Source organism: Ambystoma mexicanum, chromosome 11 (genome assembly GCF_040938575.1).
Source record: "Ambystoma mexicanum isolate Mex_15411 chromosome 11, UKY_AmexF1_1, whole genome shotgun sequence".
NCBI lineage: Eukaryota > Metazoa > Chordata > Amphibia > Caudata > Ambystomatidae > Ambystoma > Ambystoma mexicanum.
In genome coordinates, this window is record NC_090934.1 from 776,552,506 (window position 1) to 776,578,746 (window position 26,241).

At 43.2% G+C, this 26,241-nt stretch overlaps 1 protein-coding gene across 2 annotated transcripts in view; it reads left to right on the plus strand.

Moving 5' to 3' along the window:
• Positions 1-25,753, plus strand: part of NRIP3 (nuclear receptor interacting protein 3) — a 738,043-nt gene extending 712,290 nt beyond the window's left edge. For both annotated transcript variants that reach the window (XM_069623692.1, XM_069623693.1), the window contains one exon: positions 20,794-25,753. In XM_069623692.1, the coding sequence (XP_069479793.1) occupies positions 20,794-20,809 (16 nt within the window). In that variant the 3' untranslated portion in view covers positions 20,810-25,753. The remainder of the gene's footprint in view (positions 1-20,793) is intronic.
• Positions 25,754-26,241: the final 488 nt, after the last annotated feature.

A 26,241-nucleotide genomic window follows, 5' to 3' on the forward strand; every position in this document is an offset into this window, starting at 1 on the left:
TTATACATTTGTTTTTCACCCAAAGTTATAAGCAAATATGAATGTGATATGCTGTGGTGGTTGTTGCCAGGGCATAGAGTCTTGGGTGCATGGCCAAATGGCCATGCACCCAAGACTCTATGCCCTGGCAACAACCACGGCAGCATATCACATCCATAGAGTCAAACATTTCAACTATGATCTATGCGAAACTTTTAATGTCCGCGAACAATGTGAGTGTTCTTAGAACACTTTGAACTTGCCAGCGAACAATACGGACACCGTTTTCAGGACACCCCCTACGAACATTTCAGAACAATGCGATAGTTCTTAGAACACTTTCAACTTAACAACGAACAATACGGACAGCGTCCTAAGGACACCCCCTACGAACATTCCAGGACACCGGGAGTGTTCTCAAAAACGTCTTCACAACACCCCCATTTTGTTTATTTGCGAAGATTTCAGGACACTGCGGGTGTTCTTAGAACACATTCAACTTGACAGAGAACAATACGGACAGCGCCTCAGGACACCCCCTACGAACACTCCCCAGACACCGCGAGTGTTCTTAGAAGCGTCTTCAGAACACCACCATCTTGTTTATTTGCAAACATTTCAGGACACCGCGAGTGTTCTTAGGACACATTCAACTTGACAGAGAACAATACGGACAGTGTCCTCAGGACAACCCCTACGAACACTCCCCGGACACCGCGAGTGTTCTTAGAAGCCTCTTCAGAACACCACCATCTTGTTTATTTGCAAACATTTCAGGACACCGCGAGTGTTCTTAGGACACATTCAACTTGACAGAGAACAATACGGACAGCGTCCTCAGGACACCCCCTACGAACATTTCAGGACACCGGGAGTGTTCTCAAAAATGTCTTCAGAACACCCCCATTTTGTTTATTTGCGAACATTTCAGGACACCGCGGGTGTTCTTAGAACACGTTCAACTTGACAGAGAACAATACGGACAGCGTCCTCAGGACACCCCCTACGAACATTTCAGGACACCGGGAGTGTTCTCAAAAATGTCTTCAGAACACCCCCATTTTGTTTATTTGCGAACATTTCAGGACACCGCGGGTGTTCTTAGAACACATTCAACTTGACAGAGAACAATACGGACAGCGTCCTCAGGACACCCCCTACGAACACTCCCCGGACACCGGGAGTGTTCTTAGAACAGTTTCACTTTGCTTGCGAACAAAACAGACACATATTGAGTCCTTAGAACACCCCCCAGTCAGTTTATTTAGAATATTTCAGAACACCCATGATGTCCGCAAACAAATCGAACACAAAAAGAACGTCTAACACATAAAAAACACAACTTTCATCCTATCTCATACACTCCCACCCTCCCCAAACACTCCTACACACCAACACACTCTACAAAATACACATTTTGAACAAAGTTTCACTGCGCTGTCCGCGGACGTCCGCGAATCCAAGATGGCGGGCGCTACCGAAAAATCTGACGCGCTTCACGCTCCACGCCGTCCAATCAGCGAACACGTTGCATGTCCGCGAACATCACGCAAGACGATTGGCCAATCAGGACACTGTCCGCAGAGCAAACAGGGAAGTGTGTCCGCGAACCGAATACAGATATCACTAATTTTTTTTTACCTACTTTTTGGTCATTTTAAAAAAAACTTCTGGACGGATTTTCAACCAAATTTACAGAAGCGCTTTCGGTACCAAGCCGCTGCTCCTGGTCCGAATTTGGTGGAAATCCGTCCAGCGGTTTGGGCTGTGGGCACGAGCCAATTTTGTTCCCATTCAGTGTATGGGGAAAAAAAAAGTTTTGGGACCCCCCCTATAACTTTGCCCCCCCCCCCCCCGGACGAATCCTCACCAAACTTTGCAAAATAATTCAGTGACCCAAATACTTTTTTGCAAAGTTTGGTGAGGATCCGTCCAGGGAGAGCGAAGTTATAAGCCACCCAAAAAGTGCTCTTCCTATGGAAACAGCAACTTAACCATAACTACATGGCCACTACCGTGGCCATGTAATATATGAGAATATACACTGCTAATAACCAAGAAATGTGTGTTAAAAAGTAATTGGCAAGCTTTATTGAGGTGCTGCCAGCATAGGGATGTCTCGAACAAATGAATCTGTACTCTACTTGAAAACTCTCTAGGCACCCAGCGGCTAAAGTTCCAACTTCCAAGCATGGTGTGCTGGCAACTTTGGAGCTGGATGTTTCGCTCTACTTTTGTTCTTCAGGGTGGGTCCTCATGGAGACATAATGGACACTGCTGATGTGGGAAAGACGAGGGATAGGACACAGCAAAGGCTGCAGGACCTTAGTCCTGCATTGCAGTACAGTAACATGAAATACCTTCATTCAAATGGATTGTGTCCTCCCACGTATTCCTCATCTTGTGATATTTGTATGCGCCAGCTTTGCTGCTTTGGAATTTTTTTTCGGCAGAGGGGGCTGTGCACGAGGTCATGGTGTTAATGTCCCTTGACGGGCTCCGTACCGTGTCGACGTCACCATCAGTATAAATAGCTCGTGTCACACCCGTTGGTTTCAGTTCCGTTTTTCCGATTGCTCCACTCTCGAACGGCACGCTTCAAAATTTTCTTCAGAAAATATCGTCTTCATCTACCCCTTCTACACCCGGAGCGTCACAAAAACACTCTAAGAGATCCCGATCTCGTAGTAGATCGAGGCGCTCTTCATCTTCCTCTTTGAAAAGAGTTAAAAGGAGACATAGATCTCCCTCATCATCATCTGATACATCTACCGAATCGGTACGATGCCCGACGAAGTTGGATTCCCCAAGAAAATGGGAGGATTTTAGAAAAAAGATGATGGAAGTCTTTGAGAATGCGGCCTAGACCCCCTCAAAGAAGCCTCAAAAGAGCCATACCCTGATCGCTCCATCGGACAACACAGGGAAGTCGGGAACTACTGTGGTGAAACCCAGTAGTATGGGTGAAACTAGTAAGACTCAAGTCAACGTCAAGTCGTCGAGGAATCCTCGAGAGTTGAGTATTTCCCCGACACTGCATAAAAAACAGAAGTCATTGAAAATATCTGCGACTTCGTCGATGCCATTGGCACCGACAGCTTCGACATCAAAGCCTAAAGCGTCTTTGACACCTTTGTCGAAGACTCCATCAGTGTTGTCGAAGATTCCTTAGATACCATCGAAGGATCCTTCCATTCCCTGGACAAAAACTCATGAACAAGACAGGAGATTTACTCCATTACCAAAATCAGACTTTTCTAAGTCTATGTCTTTGATATTTGAAGAAAGTGGTTCCGAAGATGAGGAGGTTTCTCCTTTTGGAGTGCAATATGGCACTAGACAGGTTCCAGAGGAGCTAATAGATCCAGAATCAAAAATGAGAGACCTGTGTGAGACTCTTCACTCTGCTAGTGGCATTGATACATCACATGAGATAGTTTGCGAGACCTGGCCCTGCAGAACATTCAGATTCAGGGTACAGGAGTTTAATGAATAGAGTAGTGGAATATATGGGTTGGGGTAGAGCCTCACCCACCTTTGATCAGGATGACATGACGGACATTCTAGTTCGGGGCCCCCAGAAGGATCCAGTTCTCCCCTTCCATAGGGCACTTCAGAGAACAGTAGAAAATAACTGGGAAGCTCCTGACAACATTGCTGCAGTAAACAGTAATTTTCCTGAGAAGTATAGAACTTCAACTTCTAATTCTGAGTATTTGAACAGGCATCCCACTCCAGAAAGTCTGGTTATTCAGGCTGCAACTACCTCAAGACAGACTGCATATCCAACTATCCCTCCGGATAGAGAGGATAAGAAGGTAGATGCTTGGGCCCGTAAAGTTTTTACTTCGGGTAGCATGGCTTTAAAGTCAACTAATGTCACTTGTACCCTGGCCAGGTTCACGCATACCCTATGAGACTGTATTTTGGCAGTGGCTGCACATATTCCGGAAGGCAAGGAAAGGGAAGACTTCCTGAATATTGTCAAAGACGGAAAGGAGGCAATGGGGGAATGTCTCCAGTCTGGACTGGACACTGCTGAAAGTATCAGCAGATCCATGAATACAAGCACAGTGCTATGCAGATTTGCGTGGTTGAGGAAGTCAGGGTTTGCACCAGATGTGCAGGCCAGACTTCTCAACATGCATTTTGATGGCTTGAAGCTGTTTGGTAGTAAGGCTGATGAAAGTCTAGAAAGACTACAGACCTTAAAAGCGGCAGCTAAATCTCTTAGCGCCTCCATGCGACAGCCCTAGGAAACCCTATTCGGGCTTGTCTTCCTGGAGGGGTCATCTTTTTCGGTACTGCTCCTCTTTTGGTAGAGTAAGAGGACAGGCCTTTCAAAGAGGCAAAAGAAATGTCACTCGTGGTGGATGAGGAAAGACCTCAAAGCCATCCTCAGGAATGGCATCTTTGCCCTCAGTCACTCTTGCAGCTGCCTCCAAACCACTATAAGGCCTTATCACACAAAACCCAAGTGGGAGGCAGAATCTCTCAGCATCTGAAAGAATGGCGGGGCATTACTTCAGATGCTTGGGCACTGGAAACAGTAGCTCAAGGTTACTGCCTTCCCTTCCTAAAAAGGCCTCAGGACCATCCACCGAGAGCCAACTCTGCCAAAATTCCAGACCCGCTCCTGTTGCAGGAAATTTTAACCCTGCTAGAGAAAGGTGCAATAGAACATGTACCTGTAGCGGAGAGGAACAAGGGTTGGTACTCCCCTTACTTTCTCATCCCAAAGAAGGACGGAGGATTGAGACCCATCTTGGACTTAAGAAACTTGAACAGGTTCCTCAGGAAGGAAAATTTCAAGATGGTAACCCTTTCTCAGATCCTTCAGGCTCTCCAACTCCAAGACCGGGTGGTATCATTGGACCTTCACAATGCTTACTTTCATGTGACAATCCATCACAGGCACAGGACGTTCCTGAGGTTCACAGTTGGCAGTTCTCACTATCAGTTTTGAGTTCTGCCATTCGGGTTGACCTCCGCCTAAGGGTTTTCACCAAGCTCATGGCGGTGGTGTCAGCGAGTCTCAGGAGAGGGGGGTTTCAAGTCTACCCCTAGCTGGACGATTGGTTGAACTGAGCACATTCTCTCAAACAAGCTCAAAAACATCTGTCGATCACCTGTCACTTCCTTCACAGGTTGATAAAAGCACTACAGCTCCCAGTGGGCATAGCGGTCGTGAAATGCGCCGCCCACACCAAGGGGACAGATTGCGTGTCACATGGAAACCATGGAGCAGACACGGAAGCCAAGTGCATGCCATCCAAAACTGAAATAATCATGGACGTGGAGGTGGCACGTACCCATGAAAGGATGATGGTAGCGCGAACCACACCTGAGGCCTATAGTAACATGGGGCAGACTCAGCTAATGGAACTCCAAGGGGAGGCACCTCAGGAAGAGAAAAATTTGTGGAAGCGTCGAGGGTGTTCTTTAAACCCCTCTGACGGGTTGTGGAGGCAAAGCAGCACTGGTAAACCAGTGATGCCTGTCAACCTGATAAAGGTAGCATTAAAACAACTACACTACCCCATCCATATGTCAAAATAAAATCTCGCTGCAACGCTCGCAGAAGACTGGTTCACACCGAATTTAGCAGAGCATGTTACATTTTTCATAGTGAACTGCTTTATTTGCCAACAGCTCACCGCTCGGCACACATTAAGAGAGGAGTTATCCCCCGGCCGAATGGGCATTCCAGCACTTGCATATTGACTACATCGACATGATTCAAGTGTGCAACGGGTGCAGGTATTTAATTGTGGTGGTGTGTCCATTCTCTAGATGGATAGAAGCAGGTCCCTGTACACACCCATACGCTACCCATGCTGCCAAATTCCTAGTGAGGGAAGTGTTCCCTAGATGGGGGGTGTGCGAAGTAATGAGATCAGATAATGGGGCTCACTTTGTTAATGCAGTGTTCGAACAGATCAGCTTGTTGCTTGGTATAAAGCACAAGTTCTCATCGGCATATCACCCGGAGGGGAATGGGGTATGTGAGCGGCTCAACGGCCTGTTAAAGGAGAGGATAGCAAAGTTGAAGCTCACATTAAGAAAGGGATGGCTGCACTGTCTACCACTGGCATTGTATACACTTCGGAACCAACCCGGCTCCGACCATCATATTACGCCGCACGAGATAGTTACAGGCAGAAGGATGCAGACCCCTTACCCCCCGGGATAGAGCTAGGTGTGATGCCCAGCCAACTAGAGTGGTTCTGGGAACGAAGATGCAGGAGTACCTTAACTGTATGACATCCAGTGCCTCTGTCATTTCAGGCAAGCTGCAGTGACGGCGAAAAAGGGGACAGTGGAGCACAAAACACATCAAGAAGTGCTGAAGCGGACCCCGCACAAGGTCTACATGCACCCCTCGTCTTCCCTGGTGACGATGTGCTTCTGAAGAACTTTACCAGGAAGAAGTGGGACGAGCCAAGATTTAATTGCCCTTTCATCATAGAGGACTGCACCCCCTCCACCGTCAAGCTCCAGGACAGAAGGGCATGGATCTTCATAAATGACATTAAACCTTATATAGGGGAGAGCCCTCCTGCTGCATCCAACTGCGAAGAAACCACAGACAACGGGGAAGAACCTCAGCACGTGCAGACAAGATCCATGGCGAGGAAGAAGGACGCATGAGCAGAAAACCAAGACAAAGAACCCGGATGCAAGTTGTGGCATGAAACTGGACAGGTTCCCCTTGCAAAGGGGGATAAGGACATAACGAACACTCTGTACATCCCAGTTGCAGGGTAAAGAGAAGCACATCCAAAGCCACAACAACACTGATAAAACAAACTTTTGAAAGCCCGTCATGCCCAAGTAGTACAAAGAATGAAGACTCTGAAAGAATGTAAACAAAATATTCTCTGAGAAGTGTAACACGGTATCCTGATGCGACCAGTATTGAGACTTTGTTCACAGAATTTATGGTACATTACAGCAGAAGTCTCAAGTGGGATGTGCTAACCTATTTTCAACTCGTGGTGTTATCATACCCATCACTCATAGGGAGAGAAGCCAGTGTCACAGACTTTATTCAAGATCCAGCTAACAAAAAAGTAATCAGGCGACTGCTAACCGTCATCGCAGAGGTCTTCGCTGAGTTACCAGAGCATAGTGAGAAGGGCACATATGCTTCCACCGCCAATAGACATTGATGAACTCACGTTTAATTTGTTCTTCCAAATAATCGAGAAATGCCAAGGGCTCGTTGGGAGAACAACTGATACACGCACTTATATCAGAGATCCAAGAAACCTAGCTCAACTGAGCCAGCTGTGGACTAAATTAAATCAGTTGGTAGTAATCCACGCAACAGGAAGGTGCAAAGACTGTGGGAATCAAAAGAAAAGCTTGTGATCAGGACACAGCCAAGCCGGGCAAATGTCCCTATCACCCGAGGACACCCGGCTAGCACAGAACGTCCTGTTTAGATTAGTCACAGACCATCCAGAAATGGTGGGGAGGCCTGCAGATGTATGGTGGGGAGGCCTGCAGATGTTGACGTCATCACCTTCCTTAGGGATCCGTCCAACGCCCCACACATGGGCACACTTCTCTACGGTATACTGCTCCAAGTGGAGCTGTCCAACATCCAGCGAGAATTCCTAAGGAGATTCCAGTAAGACTTTCCGCCGAGGACAGGTTGAGAAGAGCAGAAACGAGGATTACGACATCTTGTTCCTAGTTTATTTTTATTTTTCCTTCTATTTTTCTTCTTATCCTTTTTCGTCATCTTTTCACCGTGGAGTAGATCGAGGAGAGAGACACTGTTCTTCAACTTGTCGCTGAGAGACCGAGCGAAAGGAACGGACCCAAGAACTTCACCATCTTATTTTCCTTTTCTTCATTTTTTTCATTTTTCCTATTTTTTGATATGTGCACTATTATTTTTATTTTTACAACAATTTATTTTTGTGTGATTTTTAGCAGTTACATCTCTTCATTCCTTCGCATTGAGCAAGTTCCAGCATGTCCTCAGGACCAAAGCAAGTTTGAGGAGTGCACTGGGATCTCACCTATTATAGATATGCATAATGAATGTGATGTACCAGGGTTGCTAGCCTAACCCTTTTCCATAGTCTAGCACAGGAACTGTACTGAGTACCCAGAGACTCCCGTCGTCACTCACATGAAGGGGGACATTTGGAGAAGCACTCGTCACTTTAATAGTAATGAATTCTCGAACTACAGGACCAGAGCAAGATAAGGAATAAAATAACTATGAACTCATTCGAAATGGGGGCCCAGAACAGTAACTTGGTTTTACCCCCAACCGAAGGGCACCCCCACTTCTCTGGAAGAAAATGCTGCAAATTGTCGTTCCGAACGATTATGTGTATATGTATAGTTATTATTACTGTTTTTCTGTCATTAACAATCAGAACTGCTTTCTTTATTGGTGCACGAAGTGTCCCAATCTCAGTGCACCCACCAGATTATGAACGTCTGGGGCCTACAAACTAAAATTAAATGTAATTAGCAGTGATACATACACACTTGAGGTGATGAATGGAGAGAAAAGCTGGAGACAGGGTCAGCACGGAATGAATGAAAACGCTGCACTGACTACTGCACGCACCCACACACAGGATGCACACAGACAAGGGCAAGTGTCAATGGCTACAGGGCTTCCAATGAAGGCAGCAGAGAGGGAGGGCCTGCCTGCCGAACAATCATTTCCAGAAAACAATGGAAGTGCCCCAGAGGAGCCAAGTGAAACAATAGAGAGAGAGAGGGAATAGCAAAATCCCTCAAAAGAACAGAGGTAGCCACAAAGTAATTCACAGAGAAAACATAAATGCTGATAGACTATTTGTTCCCCTTCATATTCAGAGCAAAGAAACTGCACGAGGAACTGAAAGACAGGACTATTGGGACTATATCAGCAAGCACACCTGCTCCAACGCAAGGAACAAACCTCAGGCCTACAACACGACCACGCGTTGGGAGGTTGGGGAGCCAATGGCGGTTAGAGGAAGTCGATGACAACATACAAAAGCAGAGGCGTAGGCAGGGTAGGACCTGAGGGGCAAGGCCCACCCAAAATCTGTAAATGCCCACTCAGCAGCGCTGTGTGGGTATTTACAGATATTTTTGTCAGTGCAGTGGGCCCAACTACATTAGCAGCAGGCCCCATTTGCTAGACAATCCTGGCTACGCCTCTGTACAAAAGGGAAGGGTAGGAAACAGAAACCCTTTTCCTACCACAGCGATGCAGTCGAGGCAGTCTGCTCCACTGAGACACCCAGAGACGAAAAGCAGCACAGACGCATTTAGAGAAATAATCATAGCAAACTACAGAAGAACGCTGAGAATTAAGAGCAGCCCACACGAAGATACCAATGAACTTAATGATTACCTGGACAGCACAGCCCACCTCGGAAACAACATATCGTACGAGCACATGAAGGAAGTAGGACGAAAGCAATCGGAAGGAGAATGCTTTGTCTGTGCTCACCTACCATACAGCATGGGAAAATCTGAGATCTTCGTGGCTGTAGAAATTGATGTCCCTACAGCACACTGTATGTCACAAGTAGCAATGTGCAACACCAGAGGACAATTTATGGTAAGAGATGCTTCACTGATATGGGCTACCGAAAAGGACTACCCAGACGAAGATGGCTATGTCCAGGACATTAGAACAAGAAACAGGGCACACACCAGGAATCACGTGATCCGATACGAGAATCCTGATGTCGAAGGATCAGGGACACGATGTGTGACAAACCCGAGACTGAACATTCATGGAAAAACTGCAGAAGAGGCACAAATCTGGAAGAACAGATGCCAAATGCAGATCTGGGGAACAGTGGTTTCCCCAAATGGATGGGAAGAAGGAGTAATGTTCTGCCGAGCTTGGATGGTCCTTGGAGCCTGCAAAGAAGCAATAGAAAACTCTCAAAAACTGTGCAAACCCCTATGGCCAAAGCTAGTAAAGTTACTAACATGGGTCGAAGATAGAGGGGGACCCCTGCAGATAGTGCCACTGGAGAGCTTGAAACTGTGTTTCAGAAACAATGGCAAAAGGAAGATGGGAAAGAATCAAAACTGCGGACGAATCTTTGAAGCTCCAGGAATGACACAAGGAACCGCAGTTATTATGGACTATTACTGGGCCTGTGGATCCAAGGCATATATAAAGCTGCTGAAAAACTGGGGAGGCATATGCACACTAGTGAACGTCTACGTTCCCGCGCTAGTGATCCCTAAGAATGACCTGAAGTTGGACAGTTTCCTGAAAGCAGATGGTCATGTTAGAAGAAGGAGATCTGTGGAACTGATATCCAGGATGAAGAGGGAAAATTACTTTTCTCCCAAATCAGAAGAGGCATTCCATGCAATCCTGTACGAACACAGGCTGTTCAGCCTCTCCTCAACAGTATTCACAAAACTACTCCTGCCCCACATCCAAGTTGGAATGAATGCTCAATGGTTGCAGATAACCAGATGGGAGTTATTGCAGACCATCAATACCACTATAAAAGGATTCAATGCAATCAAAGAAGAGCTGAAAGCAATCAGACTGATGACCCTCCAAAACAGATATGTGCTTGACATGATCACTGCAATGGATGGAGGTGTTTGTGCAAAAATCAGAGAATTATGTTGCACATTTGTTCCATCACACGATGAAGAAAACGGAACCCTAACAGAGGCCATAAGCATGTTGACATACCTGAAAAACCAGATGATCGATGAAAGTGATGAAGTGGACGACGGCAGTTGGTTTGGAGACCTATTCTCATGGGTCCCACAATGGATGGCAGATATATTCAAGTTTCTGGGAGCTCTACTAGCAATGGTATTGCTAGGATTCTGTGTTATCAAGATAATCATTACACAGTGCCAGAAGACTGCGAAGAAAGCCATTGGGATGAAAATAATGGTTAATGTTGAGTCAGGGTTGAAGCCCAGAGACCTGACTGATGAAGAAATAAGAGACTTTGTGAAGGCCAGCAAATTTGCGCCAGAAGGAACAAGGTTCACATACCCTAAGAAACGAAGAAGGTTTAGGGGAAATGGATCTACTGCAGCCCAAATGGACAATGCCAGCTAATGACATGGAACAAAGACGAACATGTGAAAACAGCAGGGAGTTTGAAGGGAGTGATAAAAATATGGACTCCAAAGGATCACATATTCACACCATCATGTACAAACCCTAAAGACGATGAACATGACACCGAAGAATCAAAAGAAATAAATGCAAAGGAGGTTGCAGAAGTGGTCGACGAACCGACCAGGGAGGGGGAGTGTAGAGGAGGTCCCAGACATGGCCTGCACCCCTTCCCCTCATTTCAAGGTACCAGTAGCGTACTCGCCAAGGTATGTGATGTATGATGAGCATATGAACCTACAAAGAGCTGCACTGGGACGCTGTCCAGTATACATCAGAAGATCCATACCTGTTGAAGCACCCATAACCAGAAAACCCTGGGCAGCATGGTACCCTATCAGACAGCCGTACCAGCCGCTGATACGAAACAAAGAGTACCTACAGACGGTCCATGAAGAGAACCAAAGAGCCCGAATGGAAGGGCAGAGGAAATGACTCAAGGGCCTGAACAGACTCGTGAATGAACAAAAGCAGCTATCGAAGATAACACGCCAGTGCGAGTAACTACGAAAATAAATATAATGGACACAGAGAAGAGGTGATGTTAAAATGTGAGGAAACGTTGCTACGAGACAAGATGAAAGCAACCGACCTGTTAAACGGGTGTAAATAGGCTTGAAACGCAAGATGCTAAGAAATCGATACCGCTTTCAGTGCTTAGAAGAAGATAGAGCGGCAAGTGCCAACCATATATCTACCTCAATAAGGCACATTATACAAGTGCGGATCCATTTTGTAAAAGCAGAAATATACCTAGGCGGCCAAGGCCTAACTAGTCGGGTTTCATATCCAAGCCCAAGCCAGGGGACAGAGCGTAATCGAAACTAAACAAAGAGCGGCTCATGCCCAGGAAATCAAGGTCAACCAGAGAAAGGGAGGAGAGCGTCAGCTAACAAGACTCAAACTTCAGAGCATACCAGCCTGCCTCATGAAGGTCAAGATAAGGGGGGCCCATGCAGGTGGCAAGGGTGAAACAGAATTAAATGCACTAAAAGCTGGAAACTCAAGCAGATTCATGGTGAACTAACACGTGACCAGCCAGGTGCGAAAAAAGTACCACCGTCTGATGTCATCTAGGACCCGAGGATGCCATAACTTTTCCCGATAAGAGACTACAGTTTCGAGGCCATCCTTAGCCAACTAATTGACACATCACCCTAAAACACTGATTGATGGAAGGGAGGCAGGGTGAAACTTGGGACACCAGGCACATTGGTGTCCATTCTGCATGCCGCTAATTAAAATGGGGATTTATGTCCAGGGGTGGGACTTGCCCAATCACAATGGACCATGTAATCTAGGGTCCTATAGATACTGTAACCAATAAGACATCGTAGTTGTAGTGACGTCCATCACACCTGATGTAATGCCCTAGTATCATATACCGATATAAAACCTATACTTAAGTTACCTTTCCTAACCAATTATATTGCATGATGATTTTTTATAGAATTAGACGTCAGTGATGACGAGTTTTGTCTATAACAATGACAGTTCGACTGAGGTTCGAGGAAGTCAGAGCAAGACAGGTGATTGCAATGCTGCTGATTTCCATTTGTTTCTCTGTTTGATGTACTTGTCATTAAACGGACTTCCTTTTGCCAACTTACTGAGTCCTCATTATTGAGTCGTGTTGGAGTAAGTGAATCCTGCACTCCCTGTCCTCACATGGTGCAGCTATCTTGTCTTACAAGTTTTAGAGGGTGAGCGCTGACCTATGGGCCCGTCAGTGAATTCCTCCCTTCCTGAACACTGCATAGAGATGACGTACAGCTCTTCTGGATGTTCAGGATGTAGTGAACAGCCCTGTGAGCCAGGATTACTATGTACACCATGCAGAGCACAAAAATTAATGCACACGTGGAATTTAACTACATGTGTGCATTAAGCGCGTTACGCGTCAATCGATGTGCGCATGGAAATTGTGGATACTATTTAGTAACGCTCCTACCGTGCCGCTGTGTCACGGCGTTATGGCAGTGTTTATCTTGCAGCAATCAATTTGTATCTGTGCGTCGTGCAGACAGTCGAATCTCTCATTCCGTGGAGAGTGGTCGAAATGAGGCTCTTTTGTATAACAGAAAGATCTGATGCCTGAAACAGGTAGCATGGCGACAATTTGTTGGGCACTTAACTTATTTCATGATTCTGCAATCTAAGAAGCTGCGAAATGCATTTGCGCGTCCTCGCGGTATGACAAGCCTCCATTGACATGGTGTCCTAATGCAATTTCAAGTGTTGTGAAATGCTGCCTCAAGTGTCTGCCCGAGGCGCGGCCTAGTTTGTTGGTGCATTGTCATGCAGACGTCGACCCCACTAAGAGACTGCAAACTCACAATGCCAATTTTTAACATAGTAAAGTTGGAACTATCTGCAGCACAAACATTGGTTCTTTCAAAAGGTCTGTCCTTTGTGACCTGCTAGCAAGCTGTTTGGTTCAAAGCAGAAATGGAAATGTGCAAGTTCTTTAGAACAATGAGACTCAAGGCTTTCTTTTAGAAGTAACCCTATGCAGATAGTAAACCCGATTCAGGTCTTCACGCTCTGTCCAAATTCTGCCCACAAAACAATCAGATACCCCCAGAGATTATCACGTTAGAGAAATGTGTTCTGAAAGATTTGAACAATCTCTGAAAGGAGAAAGACAACTATAGACATAACCTCACAAAGGATGAGAACAAAGCACTAATTGAACTTGCCAAAAACAAGTCCATAGTAATCAAACCAGCAGACAAAGGGGAGTGATTGTCCTAATGACCAGCATCCAATACCTGTTAATGCTGAATACGTTGCTTGTGGACGAGGACAGTTATAGGAAAATTAAGAAATACCCTACTAAAGAAATTGCAGGACAGATTGCAGAAGTAATCCAGTCTGCACTAGACTGAAATTGGATAACCAAAAAAGAATATGAATTCCTGATCACCAATCAAGGACGTACACCAACGATGTACGCCCTCCCCAAAATTCACAAAAATGTTGAGACTCCCCCAGGAAGACCAATTGTTTCAGGGTGTGGGTCCATATTAGAACCCATTTGTAAATTTGTTGATACCTTCCTAAAGCCAATTAGCGTGCTGACTACAACATATCTTCGAGACACTACACACACCATCCAGACATTTGAGGATTTACCTTTTGATCAATCAAGATATTGGCTAGTGACCATGGATATAAAATCATTATGTACAAGCATTCTGCAAGAACTGCCAATAGAATGTATGAGGAACCATCTTACCCGGTATAGGTTACAAGACAGAGTGTGTGATAACTTTATCATTGAACTTAGGACCTTAGCACTCTGTAAAAATCACTTTGCGTTCAATGGGCAGTTTTACCTCCAAATCAAAGCGACGGCTATGGAGGCAGCCTTTGCGCCCAGTTTAGCGATCCTCTTTATATCAAATTTCAAAAACAGTAACATCTTATCCAACAAAAATCCTTTTCAAAACCAGATTTTAAATGGGAAAAGATACATAGAGGACATTCTCTTCATATGAAAAGGAACAGAGATAGATATGAAATTGTTTCTACTCTGGCTGAATAATGTCAACCAAAACATACAGTTCATGATGGATTACAGCAAAACAGAAGTTAACTTTCTAGACATCAGGATCCAACATGAATCAGGTGTCCTCAAATGTAATCTTTATCGTAAACCAAGTGACAGGAATACACTCCTTCACTTTTCCAGCAAGCACCCCAAACTCCTCAGTGAGAACCTTCCTTACGGTCAATATCTACAGATTAGGAGAAACTGTACAGACCTGGAGGACTTTAGGTTTACTAAAAAGACAAAGTAATTTTGCATTAACGGATGGACATGGACCCTCCGTAACCTTACAAATTGTAAGGTGAAACAGATAATTTACTGTGTTGAATGCCCCTGTGGATTGAGGTACGTTGGCCAGACAACCAGATCTGTGCACATAAGAATCTGTAAACACAGGTCAAGGATATGTTGCAAGAATGAGACCGCACCACTGCTGAACCATTATATAGAATTTCAACACACTGCAGATGATATGATATGGTGGGGTCCTTGATGTGGTCACAGAAACCTCAAATGTTCTAGCGAGCTTGCTACAGAAAGAAGCCTGGTGGATATATAGATTGGACACCTACCATAGAGGTATCAATGAGGAATTTATACCACCTCTATGCTTAAACAATCATCTTGACCCCCATTTTGACTGAACTCCATCTCCCTACTATACTGGTTACCTACATACATGTCAGTAGCAAATATGCAAGACACTTAGGGATTATCCAGCGCCCGTAGACAATGAAACACTGCATGTGCTTGTCTAGACACAGATACCCAATATTCATTCCTGTTGGCATCACACTTGTCCTCAGTCAATGAGCTAACAGACTTATAGCCCCTCCTTTTGACATTATTAAAACCCATAGTTACATGGCATTTTCCATATTGAACTGGGTGTTTACCTTGATATCTGTACCTAAGAACTTATGGATGGTACCCAAGGATACACAATGCATGTATCAATGAGTGGCACAAGAGAAATGCAGCTTAATTAGCGGCATGATGAAAGAACGTAAGACACACAGAACAACATTCTACTATTCTTTTAAACTTGCAGATGGACTTGGACAAAAGTCCTTGTTTATTTAAGCGGACTCATACTAATTGTTCCCCTTGGGAACGCTGGCCAGGCTTGTGATCGACATGGAGCAGAGATCACAAACCAATTAGATGTGAAGGGAGATAATGAAAACGAATGTAGGTAAACTTGACAACGCACCAACAAAATAGGCCGCACCTCGCGCAGCCACTTGTAGCAGAATTTCACAACACTTGAAATAGCATTAGGATACCATGACAACGGAGGGTTGTCAGACCACAAGGACCCGCGCTCACATTTTGCAGCTTCTTAGATTGCAGCATCATGAAATAAGGTAAGCGCCCAACAAATTATTGGCATGCTACCCGTTTTCAGGCATCGGATCTTTCAGTTATATAAAAGAGTCTCATTTTAACCACTCTTCTTAGAATGGGAGATTCGACTGTCTGCACGGTGCACAGATCCATATTGGTTGCTGCAAGATGAACACTGCTATACCGCCGGAACACAGTGCCAAGGTACAAGCGTTACTAAATAGTATCCACAATTTCCATGCGCATGGCGATTGCTGCGTAATGCACTTAATGCCCACATGTAGTTTAATCCAACGTGCGCATTCATTTTTGTGCTCTGCAAGGTGTACATGCTAATCCTGTCTCACAAGGCTGTTCACTACATCCACAACGTCCAGAAGAGCTGTATGTCATCTGTATCGACTCATAACAAGACAATCGTGTATCTTTCATTGCAATGTTGGCACCTGTTTTCTTACTTATGGTACGTGCTACACAATTGTTCTCATGCTTTGCATTCAAAGGCTGCTTGCTAAGCGATGGAACTTAAATTAAAATATCTACCTCTTGATACATTTCCACCAGTAGAAACTACTGATTGGGACAACAGGCTGACCTTAGGAGATTGGGTGCCTACTGTGAGGAACCCACAATTTTGGAACCCCCCACTAACCCTGCCAGAAGCACAGGCTAAGTGTTAATTGGGGGACTTGTAATGTAATGGGCAGTTTACTAAATGTACTCCTGAGTATCTCATATTTTAGAACTCTTTCAGAACACTATTCTGAAACAGTTTCTTTTCCGCTCCCTCTAGGGTTTTTTCTTCCTGCCCTGAGGAAGGCGCTAATGGATGCCAGTACTATTGGCGTGCCGATTCGTATTCTTATGCCCAGAAGGCAAGAAGGGGTACTGTGAAATCTTAGATTTTCGACACGTAGGCAGATTTAAAAGCATGAATATTAATTTATCATGCAAAACACAATGGTATTAATAATACCTAGGAATATCCCACAATTCGGATTATAAAGAATGAATGTATTACTTGCACATCTTTGATCTACTTTTGTTCTTTATTCCTTGCATTATTTTTCATTGTTCTACTTTGAATTTGTTATTGTTTTGATAAAAACTTTTATCTCCTGTTTCATGCAAATATACTTTTTGTCTTTTGTCTGTATGATAACATGCATATTTGTTACTGCATATAAAAAGTGACTTTGAAAATGAGAGATACTCGTTGTGTCTTTTTGCACGATATTAGCCTCCCTAAATAATTGTAAAATGCAAAACAAATTGAGTTGTTTGCAGCGTGGACATTTTCTTTGTTTACTATAGCATATTGACCCCAACTACGTATGCCCACAAGGTGGCTTCCCTATTGGATGTATCACTAAGCAATGTTAAGCAATTTAAATGCTGGTTCCTTATTCATTCTAAATGCCCATGCCTTCCCATAGGCTAAGCTTTTAGAACCTACAATAAATTCAATGCAGTAACTCAAGTAACTGCACACCTGGCCCATGAAGGACCCCAATCCCCAACTTCAACCACAGGTAATCAATCACCAATGATGAACTGTTAGCATCACCCATCTAGCATGAGTTGCCCCAGATGTTAAATGAAATACTCATTTTTTTAGCTATCATTGGCATGTCATTGCAGGCTTATATTTAATGTGATTTTCATGTAAGTGTTTTAATAAAAGGTAATTACTTTACTTTCAGCACTGTGACAGTCAAGGGATCAAGAGCTGATTCAAAACTAATTAGAAGTTTTCTAAAGACTTTTATTGTTGTTATCACAGGTATTAGGTGTCAATAAGTGATGGGGTTAGGAACAGTGACCTGGTAGAACTAATGCTCTCTCAAGGACCATCTGTCCTCCCCTGCATCCCTTTGTTCAAGTTTTGCTTTCCTGGGTGAATCAAAACAGTTACTGAGATTCCTTATTTTTATAGTGTCTCAAACACTTTTCTCTTGGATCTGTGCCTTAGTAGGAAGATGCAAGGATTGTCAGGGCCTTCAATTGGTCTTCCTGTACTCAGCTATCACCATACCAGTACCGTAGGTCATCCAACAGGGTCAGGCATCAGGCATTACACATAGTATTGGATGCCATGGTATGTCCACTTTTCCCCAGCAATGCAGTCCTGGAAATGCACCTGCATGCTCAGGCTGCTTTGGAGCCTGCCTCTCATAGGTTTGTTTTCTCTCCTTAATGCCAGCCCTTGACTTGGCCCATCAAAAGCTTAGGAGCAAGTTCAGGGCCCAGTCCTAAAGAACTGCAGCACTCCTCTTTTTAACTTCCCAACACTTGGCCTCTTCTCTTCCTTCTAGTTCTCTCCTCCCTCCATCAGTTGACACTCATTTCTTTCCCTCACTTCTCTCTCTTCCTTCACCATCCTCTTTCAACTCTTTATATTGATGTTCCCCTCCTCCTCTTCCTCACTTTCTCAATGGTCTTTGTATGCCTCTTTTCCTTCCTCTACTCATAAATGCTCATCTGTGCCCTCTCACCTTCTTCCCTCTTCCAGAGATGTCTCTCTTTCTCGTCTCCTTCACTTCTTAGATGTCTCCCTTCCACCTTCACCTCCCATCTCCTCTCTTCCAATGTGTTGCTTCCTCTTCTCTTTCAACTCAGATGTTTCACCCTTTCTACTTTGTTCAGATGTTTTGCTCCTCCTCCCCATCCCCTCTGCTCATGTTTCACCCAATCCTTCTCTTCTTGCTAGCTCCTTGGATATTTCATTTACTCATTTCCTTCCTACCCTTGATGGTTCACCTTCCCTGCCGTGGATTCCACTCTCTGTATATGATTTTTTTCTCCACCTCTTCAATTTCTCCCCTTCACCCTGCTCTCACCTCTCCATTCTCTTATCACTACATTCCTCACCTTGTACGGAATTCTCCAACAATAAGTAATTCTCACATTTACCATCTGGTTGTCTCTCCTTTTATACCCTTCATCTAAGATGGAATTTTGATGTGTCTAGTCATCTCTACATTGAATTCTCAATAGCTTGCATTTGCATTTTATTTTTAAAGCGCTCACACAGCCTGCGGGCATCGAGGCACTGTTACATTGTTTTGTTTGCGTAATTGTTTTTTTTTTGTCTGAGTTGCATATTTATAACGCGCTTAAATACCCAGAGGTTTCTAAGCGCGGACCCGGGGATCAAACCTGTGTAGCTTCGTGTTGTCCTGCTTCAAAGGCGATCAGTAGCCGCTGAGCTATTCTCCCGGGACAAGATCTATGCTCCACGAAGATCTTGCTACCGCAGATCTTCATGGAGCATAGACCGATATTATTCACATTGAGTGGTTTATTACTCTGACTTTGTGTAGCTATGAATTACAAAATACTCCAGCTTTGCCATTGGTCCCAGCTTTGGGTCTTTCATTGGTGTCATTGCATCTTCATTTGCCCCCATTTGAGCCTTTGGAAAATGCATTGCTGAAGTTCTTATTGGAAGGTGCCTTGTTTTTATGGCTGTGTCCTCAGCAAAGTGTTTGGAGAACTTGGGCATTTATTAGTTCTGAAGCTTAATTAAAGATTGTTCCTGAAATGGTAATCTGGAGGCTGTGTGTGAAATATGTACCCATGCTTTGCTCATCATTCCCTATCAGCCAAAACCTGTTTGTACCCATATGGTCTCCTAATCTTCACAAAGTCCAGCACAGGTTTTGGCACACTTGTCAAATGTGGGTCTTGTCTATAAACATCTGGAAGGAGAGGTCTGGATCAGTAAGAAACCATAATGACTATCTGAAATGCATGGTAGAGTGAATAAAAGCAAGACATCCCCATCATCAATTATGACAGTGTAGAACCAACCTTCATCTCGGGTGCAGGTCATTGTCAATTGCCATGGGCATGATGGCATCTTGGGCCAAATCTCAAGGACTGTGATTGTCAGACATCTGAAATGCAGCTACGAACCTGTCTCCACATTCTTTAGTCCTGCATTAAACACTTTTAGTGTAGGGGTTTCTTGAAAGCCAAATTTGAAGCTCAGATTGTTCTAATTTTTTTTGAATGATGATATAATAAATGCCATTGGTGTGCACTGAATGGTTGTTTCACTGGAGTTTGCTGATTCTATGTTATTCTGATGAATTACCCACATTAACGATTTTCCAAAAAGGCCACTTTCTGGCAATGTTTATTTTACTGAATTTCCATTGTTTGCTCTATTTTCATTTTGAAGACATGCTTCGCCCATGCCACCTTTCTCTCCACTGCTTTCTTATTTGTTCCTCCGTTTCTTTGTCTTTGTCCGGCTTTATAAGGTAGATTACTAGATATAATCCCCCATTTTCGATGACTGCAAGCGTAAAGGTACATTCAACAAAAATAAATGTATATTCTACAAGTAACTTGGGAGTACCGGGTACTCAAATACATGGTTGTGCATGTAGAGCTTACAAAATCAAATGTTTTCCAATGTTGTATGTATGTGTCAATCTTAATGATATCTGTGCTGGCTGGGAAAAAATATGCAATTTATTTACCCTGGTCAAGTTAATAGAGATTACATATATTGTTTCCTTTCATTGATTACATTTAATTGATAAAGTTGAAGAAAATTAATAGAGTTGCATTGTTCAGTCCACTTTGTTCAAAGAAATGTATACCTGTCACCACACCCAATGTTATAGTTACCAGGGACTGTGGGATTTGTGCATACCAATTTAAAGCAGTTTTGCTGTTTATTGTTACTAATTTGGAGAATGCATTCCATAAGCAATCTTTAACCAGATAATGTAATTTCTCATTGTTTTTTTGCCTCCATTTTCAGCTCTTCTGATAAATAACGATGGAGTGAAGCATGCAACACTGTGAGAAGAGACATATTCCACAGAGTCGAGAACAAATCCTCGAAACCCACGAGCAGATGCTGTCCTTTATCGTAGTTCAATGAGACTGTGTGCCGTAGCCAGTACTGTACAGTTTATATGTTAAGGTTTCTGGTTTTGATATGCTGATATTTGCCTACATTTATAGACCTTTGTGAAGCTGTTCAGCAGTTTCCAGTGTTTTGACAAATTCAGAAGTACTTTTTTAGTCCACCTTTATGTTGGGGCGAGTTGTACTTAACATAAGGGATTTTAGATTTATATTTAGCTATTTTAGCTGTGATAATATATTTATAAATAATGTATATGCCAACGTACATTGGCATATACAGATATCACTGACCTTGAGTAAACAATTTACCATTCCTCCTTTGTAACTAAAATGTGACCAACTGTGAGAACTGCAGAGGCTTCACTTCTTCGTCACAGTGATCAACTTCTTCATTGTGAGAAGACGTCACCACACTTACGTTACCAACCATATTTGCATCACTGAACCAGTATCTCGCCCTTCACAACTCACCAGTCTTACTATGAATTCATGGACAGCCTCCCAGACACAACAATGCATCATATGTTTTTCTGATTTTTCTATTTCATAGTCCAATAAGAATTGGTAACAAACATACAAAAAAAGGACCTTTGACCGATGAATCAGGTTTACTTCATGTGAGGCGTTGTTGGTTAAAAGCATGTAAGGCAGTGCACGCCATCATAAATAGGTCAGGTTTGCACCAAAGGTCCCCCTGCCAATACCTGTTTAGGCAATGGACGATTGCTTTATTGCTTTATGTGGATACTAGACTACTTCTCAAGTTGATGTGACCAAATGTCGTTATTGACATCATGCTTTCTAAAGACCTGCAAATTCAACTGCTTATGTGGCGCACTATTTGCCATGTTCTTTCGCCTCCTTCATTTTCTTTTGTTCTACTTTTCCACTGCATCAAACCATGTTTGGCGACCTTCCCCATCCTCAAATTTACATTTTATTATTCCAATTAAAGAAACACAATGTCCAGGCATGTGTGTTAATGAAGGTAGGCAGTTGGAGGACCAAAGGTCTGTAAAAGACAGCTTTTAATGCTGGAAGGGTTCTGTACATATTGAATTTGGTTATCTTTGGATCTATTTAAAGGTAAGGTGTGGGATAACGCGAAAATGGAATGATGCCTTCCTAATGTGTAGTGTGTTTTTAGCCCTTGTTTCTGCCATTAGTATCTGTCTGGGCAGGAAGGTCAACCCTCCCCCTATGTTTATCCCCTACTAACCAGATGCAACTTTGGGAACAATTTCACAGGACTCCAAACCCCCCAAAAAGAACTATTTAGACTGATTGCACATACCCCATATTTCATCTGTTTGGAATGCATCACAGACTGCCCTCAAAACATAATCCACAGGCTCCCCATCTGCATTTTCCAGAAAAAAACAAAGTCCATAATGAAATCTCTTAGGTAAATCCATCCTTGCTGTATTACTGAATTATCTGAAATTCTAAATTGCGCCCCACAAGAGATCTAGGATAACACTCCAGAATGTGCACACCTGCCCCTTTGATCCACATAGATAACACCCAGAAATTGCCTACTCAACAAATTCTTCCGGAAAGGTTTAGTCTTAGGCATTCTTAAGGAAGAAGGGATTGCCCCATTGTAGCAATCTGTCATCAGCAGCTTGCACCACATTCAAGAGCATGTAGAAGGTCTTTGTGTCTCACCGCCAGACCAATCTTAGATTTCATCAAATCCTCCCTGGCTATGGGAGATGTTTTGCGCTGCTTGGAATTATGTATTGGGGTGGCCTTTTAAAAAGGGGGTTTAGACATTAGAGGGGCCTTTCACACAGTGGGTCAAGGTGTCTTGATACTCTGTTACTACCATGTGTCAGATGTTTCTTCACCCACGATTGCACAGTTCACCTAATTTCAGAGCTATTTGCTGCTAGAGTTAACCCTGTGAAATCCAGGTCAGCTTGCTCTTCGTAAAATGTGAGGTGCCAAGGCTGAAATCTGCCTCCTAATACGTATGTTCAGCTTTTGATGGCATCAACATTTATGTTATGTTATGTTATGTTATGTTAAAGGATATTTATACCATGCACTATCACCACCAGAGTGGTTCCCTGGTGCTCTGGCGGATCTCAAAAGCAAGAGGGAAGTGTAAGTTAGTAGGACTAAGCAGGAAAAAGGGCAAGAGAGCTGTGATGTGCTGGTGGCAGCTTCAGTTCCATTTACACCGTTTGCCGAGCGTAGGTGGGATTTTTTCCTGTCAGTCGTTGTCATGTGCTGTTGTGCGAGGCTATGTGTGGTTTGTTTCGTTGTTGCTTTATCCACGTGTCACTGTCAAGACAAGCTAATAATCAAATCTAGTGCACTGTATCATCCAAAGCCAATGTGGCACCTGAACCTCAACCAATTAAACATATTTAAGTTAACGAAAGACAATCACGAGCACATGACCTTCCCCTTTTGACACCTCCTACCTTTAGCCAGCCAGAAAATCGCAAAAGCAAGGTTGGGAGCCTGGCTACAATCTCTGAATATGGCATTGCACAGCTTAGGTGCTTGAACTCAAGGGGATGTTATGGGATGCTCAATTCCATCCTTGTGTTGTCCTCTGTGCGTGCTTTGTTCTCTTTGAGAGATCAGCATTAGTAGTTAGTGCTATCAATGACAATTATAATTTTCACAGTGTACTCATGCAGGTATTTGAGGCATCGCAAGTGGGCTATGAAGAAGACAGTTGCAGAATATCAGGATTCCCGGGAAGAGAACATAAACAAATGCTTCTTCGCCCATGCTGCCAAATCACACCAAGCAGCTCCAGTTTATTTACATATAGAGCCCTTTGGAGAAGAAAATGTTCTATTCCTATCTTAAATTCCTATTCTACAGATAACTTCAGCACACGTGTCACTACTGTGCATGCAATGCTTTCTATGATTTCATCAGTTGCTCCTTTTTAATAATGTCCTAGCCACCTCATGCAAGGTGTACATTCTACAGGCACAAGTGCAATATTATTCCTATTCAGCTACCACTGTTGGTATGTGTTGTGGCACCATAGAATCAGGTTTATTTATAGTGAAAAGATATCAGTGGACATGTGGACATGTAAAGAAACTTTTAGCCTAGTAATACAGCAGCGCTTTATGTATTGTTATTGCTATACATCTTGCTCCTGTAACAGTGGCCAGGTTTATAGTGATTTGGTCGAAAGCAAAAATGTCGAAAGTCAAAATGTCGAAAACAAAATGTCGAAAAAAAAAGTCGAATTTCTTTTTCAATACGTTTTTTTTCGAAATGGAGGGGTTCCACCAACCCCCCTTTTTTCTATTTTTTTTTATTTTACCCCTTTTTTTTACTTACCGAACCCAAAAAAACATTAAAAAAATAATAATAAATTTGACGTTTTGACTGACGACCCAGTTGCCAATTGCAATGATTTATGCAACTGGCATTTCCCACTTGCCAGCAACACTGTTAATTGTCCTTACAGCAGCTCAAATAATCCTGCATAACCAAAAGCTACTGAGTTGTAGGGAATGATTGTGAATGCTATAACATCTCTACAGCACTCTAAATTACCCTGCAAGATGTTGAATTATTGCTCCGCACTCCCTCTTTTTACTGTAACACTTTGTGCCACCCTACTCACTACTCGCCGCCAATCACCATGAGACACATTAACAGAGTAGTCTCATTGACAGTACAGCACACTCAATCTCTCTCCAACTATGACAGGTAAACACTGCTTCTTAATAATGTCACAATGGAAAACCTTTCCATGAAAATATCTTCATCAATAACATCTCCCTTCACTAAATAATTAACAATTTTGGAAACCCAGAGGGAAAGCTTGCATGGCTTGGTGGTATCGGTGTCCAATGAGTGCACTTGGACTGGAAATAAATAAAAGGAAGATGATCGTTAGGCCCTCGCAAACTCCCTCCTACCATCAAATATTAAGTATCTAAAGACAGAGACAGAACTTAAAGGAAGTCCAAAAATAATATTTCAAAAGTCATTTTTGCAAAAACTAAGCGTAAAATACAAAGAAAGGCAAATGATTCAGACAGAAAAAATTGAGAAGTAATACTCACAAAATAAAATATCACACGGGACCACCAGCAGCAGGCTTAACCACTTTCTGTCATCCTGTAGTACACTCAACGCTCTCAGTAGCATTGTCAATCTTCGAGCACCCTTTAGTACTTTTGGGGCCTGATCCACAGAATGTTTTCCCATGGAATTGTGCCATTATAAAACGCTTCTGTGAATCATAATCTCCCTGTAGCAACTGATGACCTGACAACACTGCCGCAACACACGACTGACTGCTGTTGAGTTAATTGTTGAGTTAATGTTGACAATCAATTTGGACGTACACCAGATCTGTTAAGAATTAACCCTTTTATCAATTTGTAGAGCCTTACCATGCTCATTGCAGATCAGGCAGGCCTTCATTGTATGGTTTGCTATGGCAGCTAAGTAACAAATTTGGTATTTTACCTGACTACCCGATCCATAGCTCGGCTGGCACTGTATAACTACAACTAGAAGGAAGTTAGCCTTATAAACTAGTGCCTGTCTTTCATTGTTTTAATGTGTCACTTCTTAGAGCAGATTTGTAAACAGTAGCTTTAGTAGCTAATATCAGAGTTAGACACTACGTTTTATAATAGGTATTTTATATTTAAGTGATTAGAACCTGTGATTCGCCTATCTTCTATGAACTAGTGTACGTTTTTGATAAGCCAATTGTGTACACTTTAAAGGTGTTGTAGACATATGTGTACTAAATATATGAAATTCAGTTTATATGCCATTGGTTTAGTAGTCCGATATCTTGTTCATACAGTGATTGCTAAAATGAAATTAAAGTTGCAATTTAGCAAGTCTCCCCTACTTTTTTGTCAAAATGTATCATAATCGCGGCTGCATTCATTGGCATGCTTGCTTGCATGTTGCTTTTTAACGTTTGCATGCATTATGATTTGAATGGACAGAGAAATCACTTCAGCCATTCTCAACCACATGACCCTATTCATGACTTTGGCAGAAATCCTATTTAAACTTTATAGGACAGCATTCGCTACACACATTGCAGTGTGATAGACACATGTGAAGTTACAACTCTCGGTGCATCATGCAGGTGAGCCACACAGGCATAGTTGTGTTTCTTATTTCAACCTTGCCATGTCCAGATTTACCTTTAAAACAGAAGAATGGTTGCACCCCAATCAAGAAAAGAGAAAGGGTATGAATGTAGGTCTTAGGTGAGTTTCTAGGATTCCGAGCTCCGATACCACCGGGAGCTAAACTTGCTTAGACTGGGTTAGCCCTCTACCCTCCTGCAGGACTGATTAGTTATTTTGTTTGTAGAACA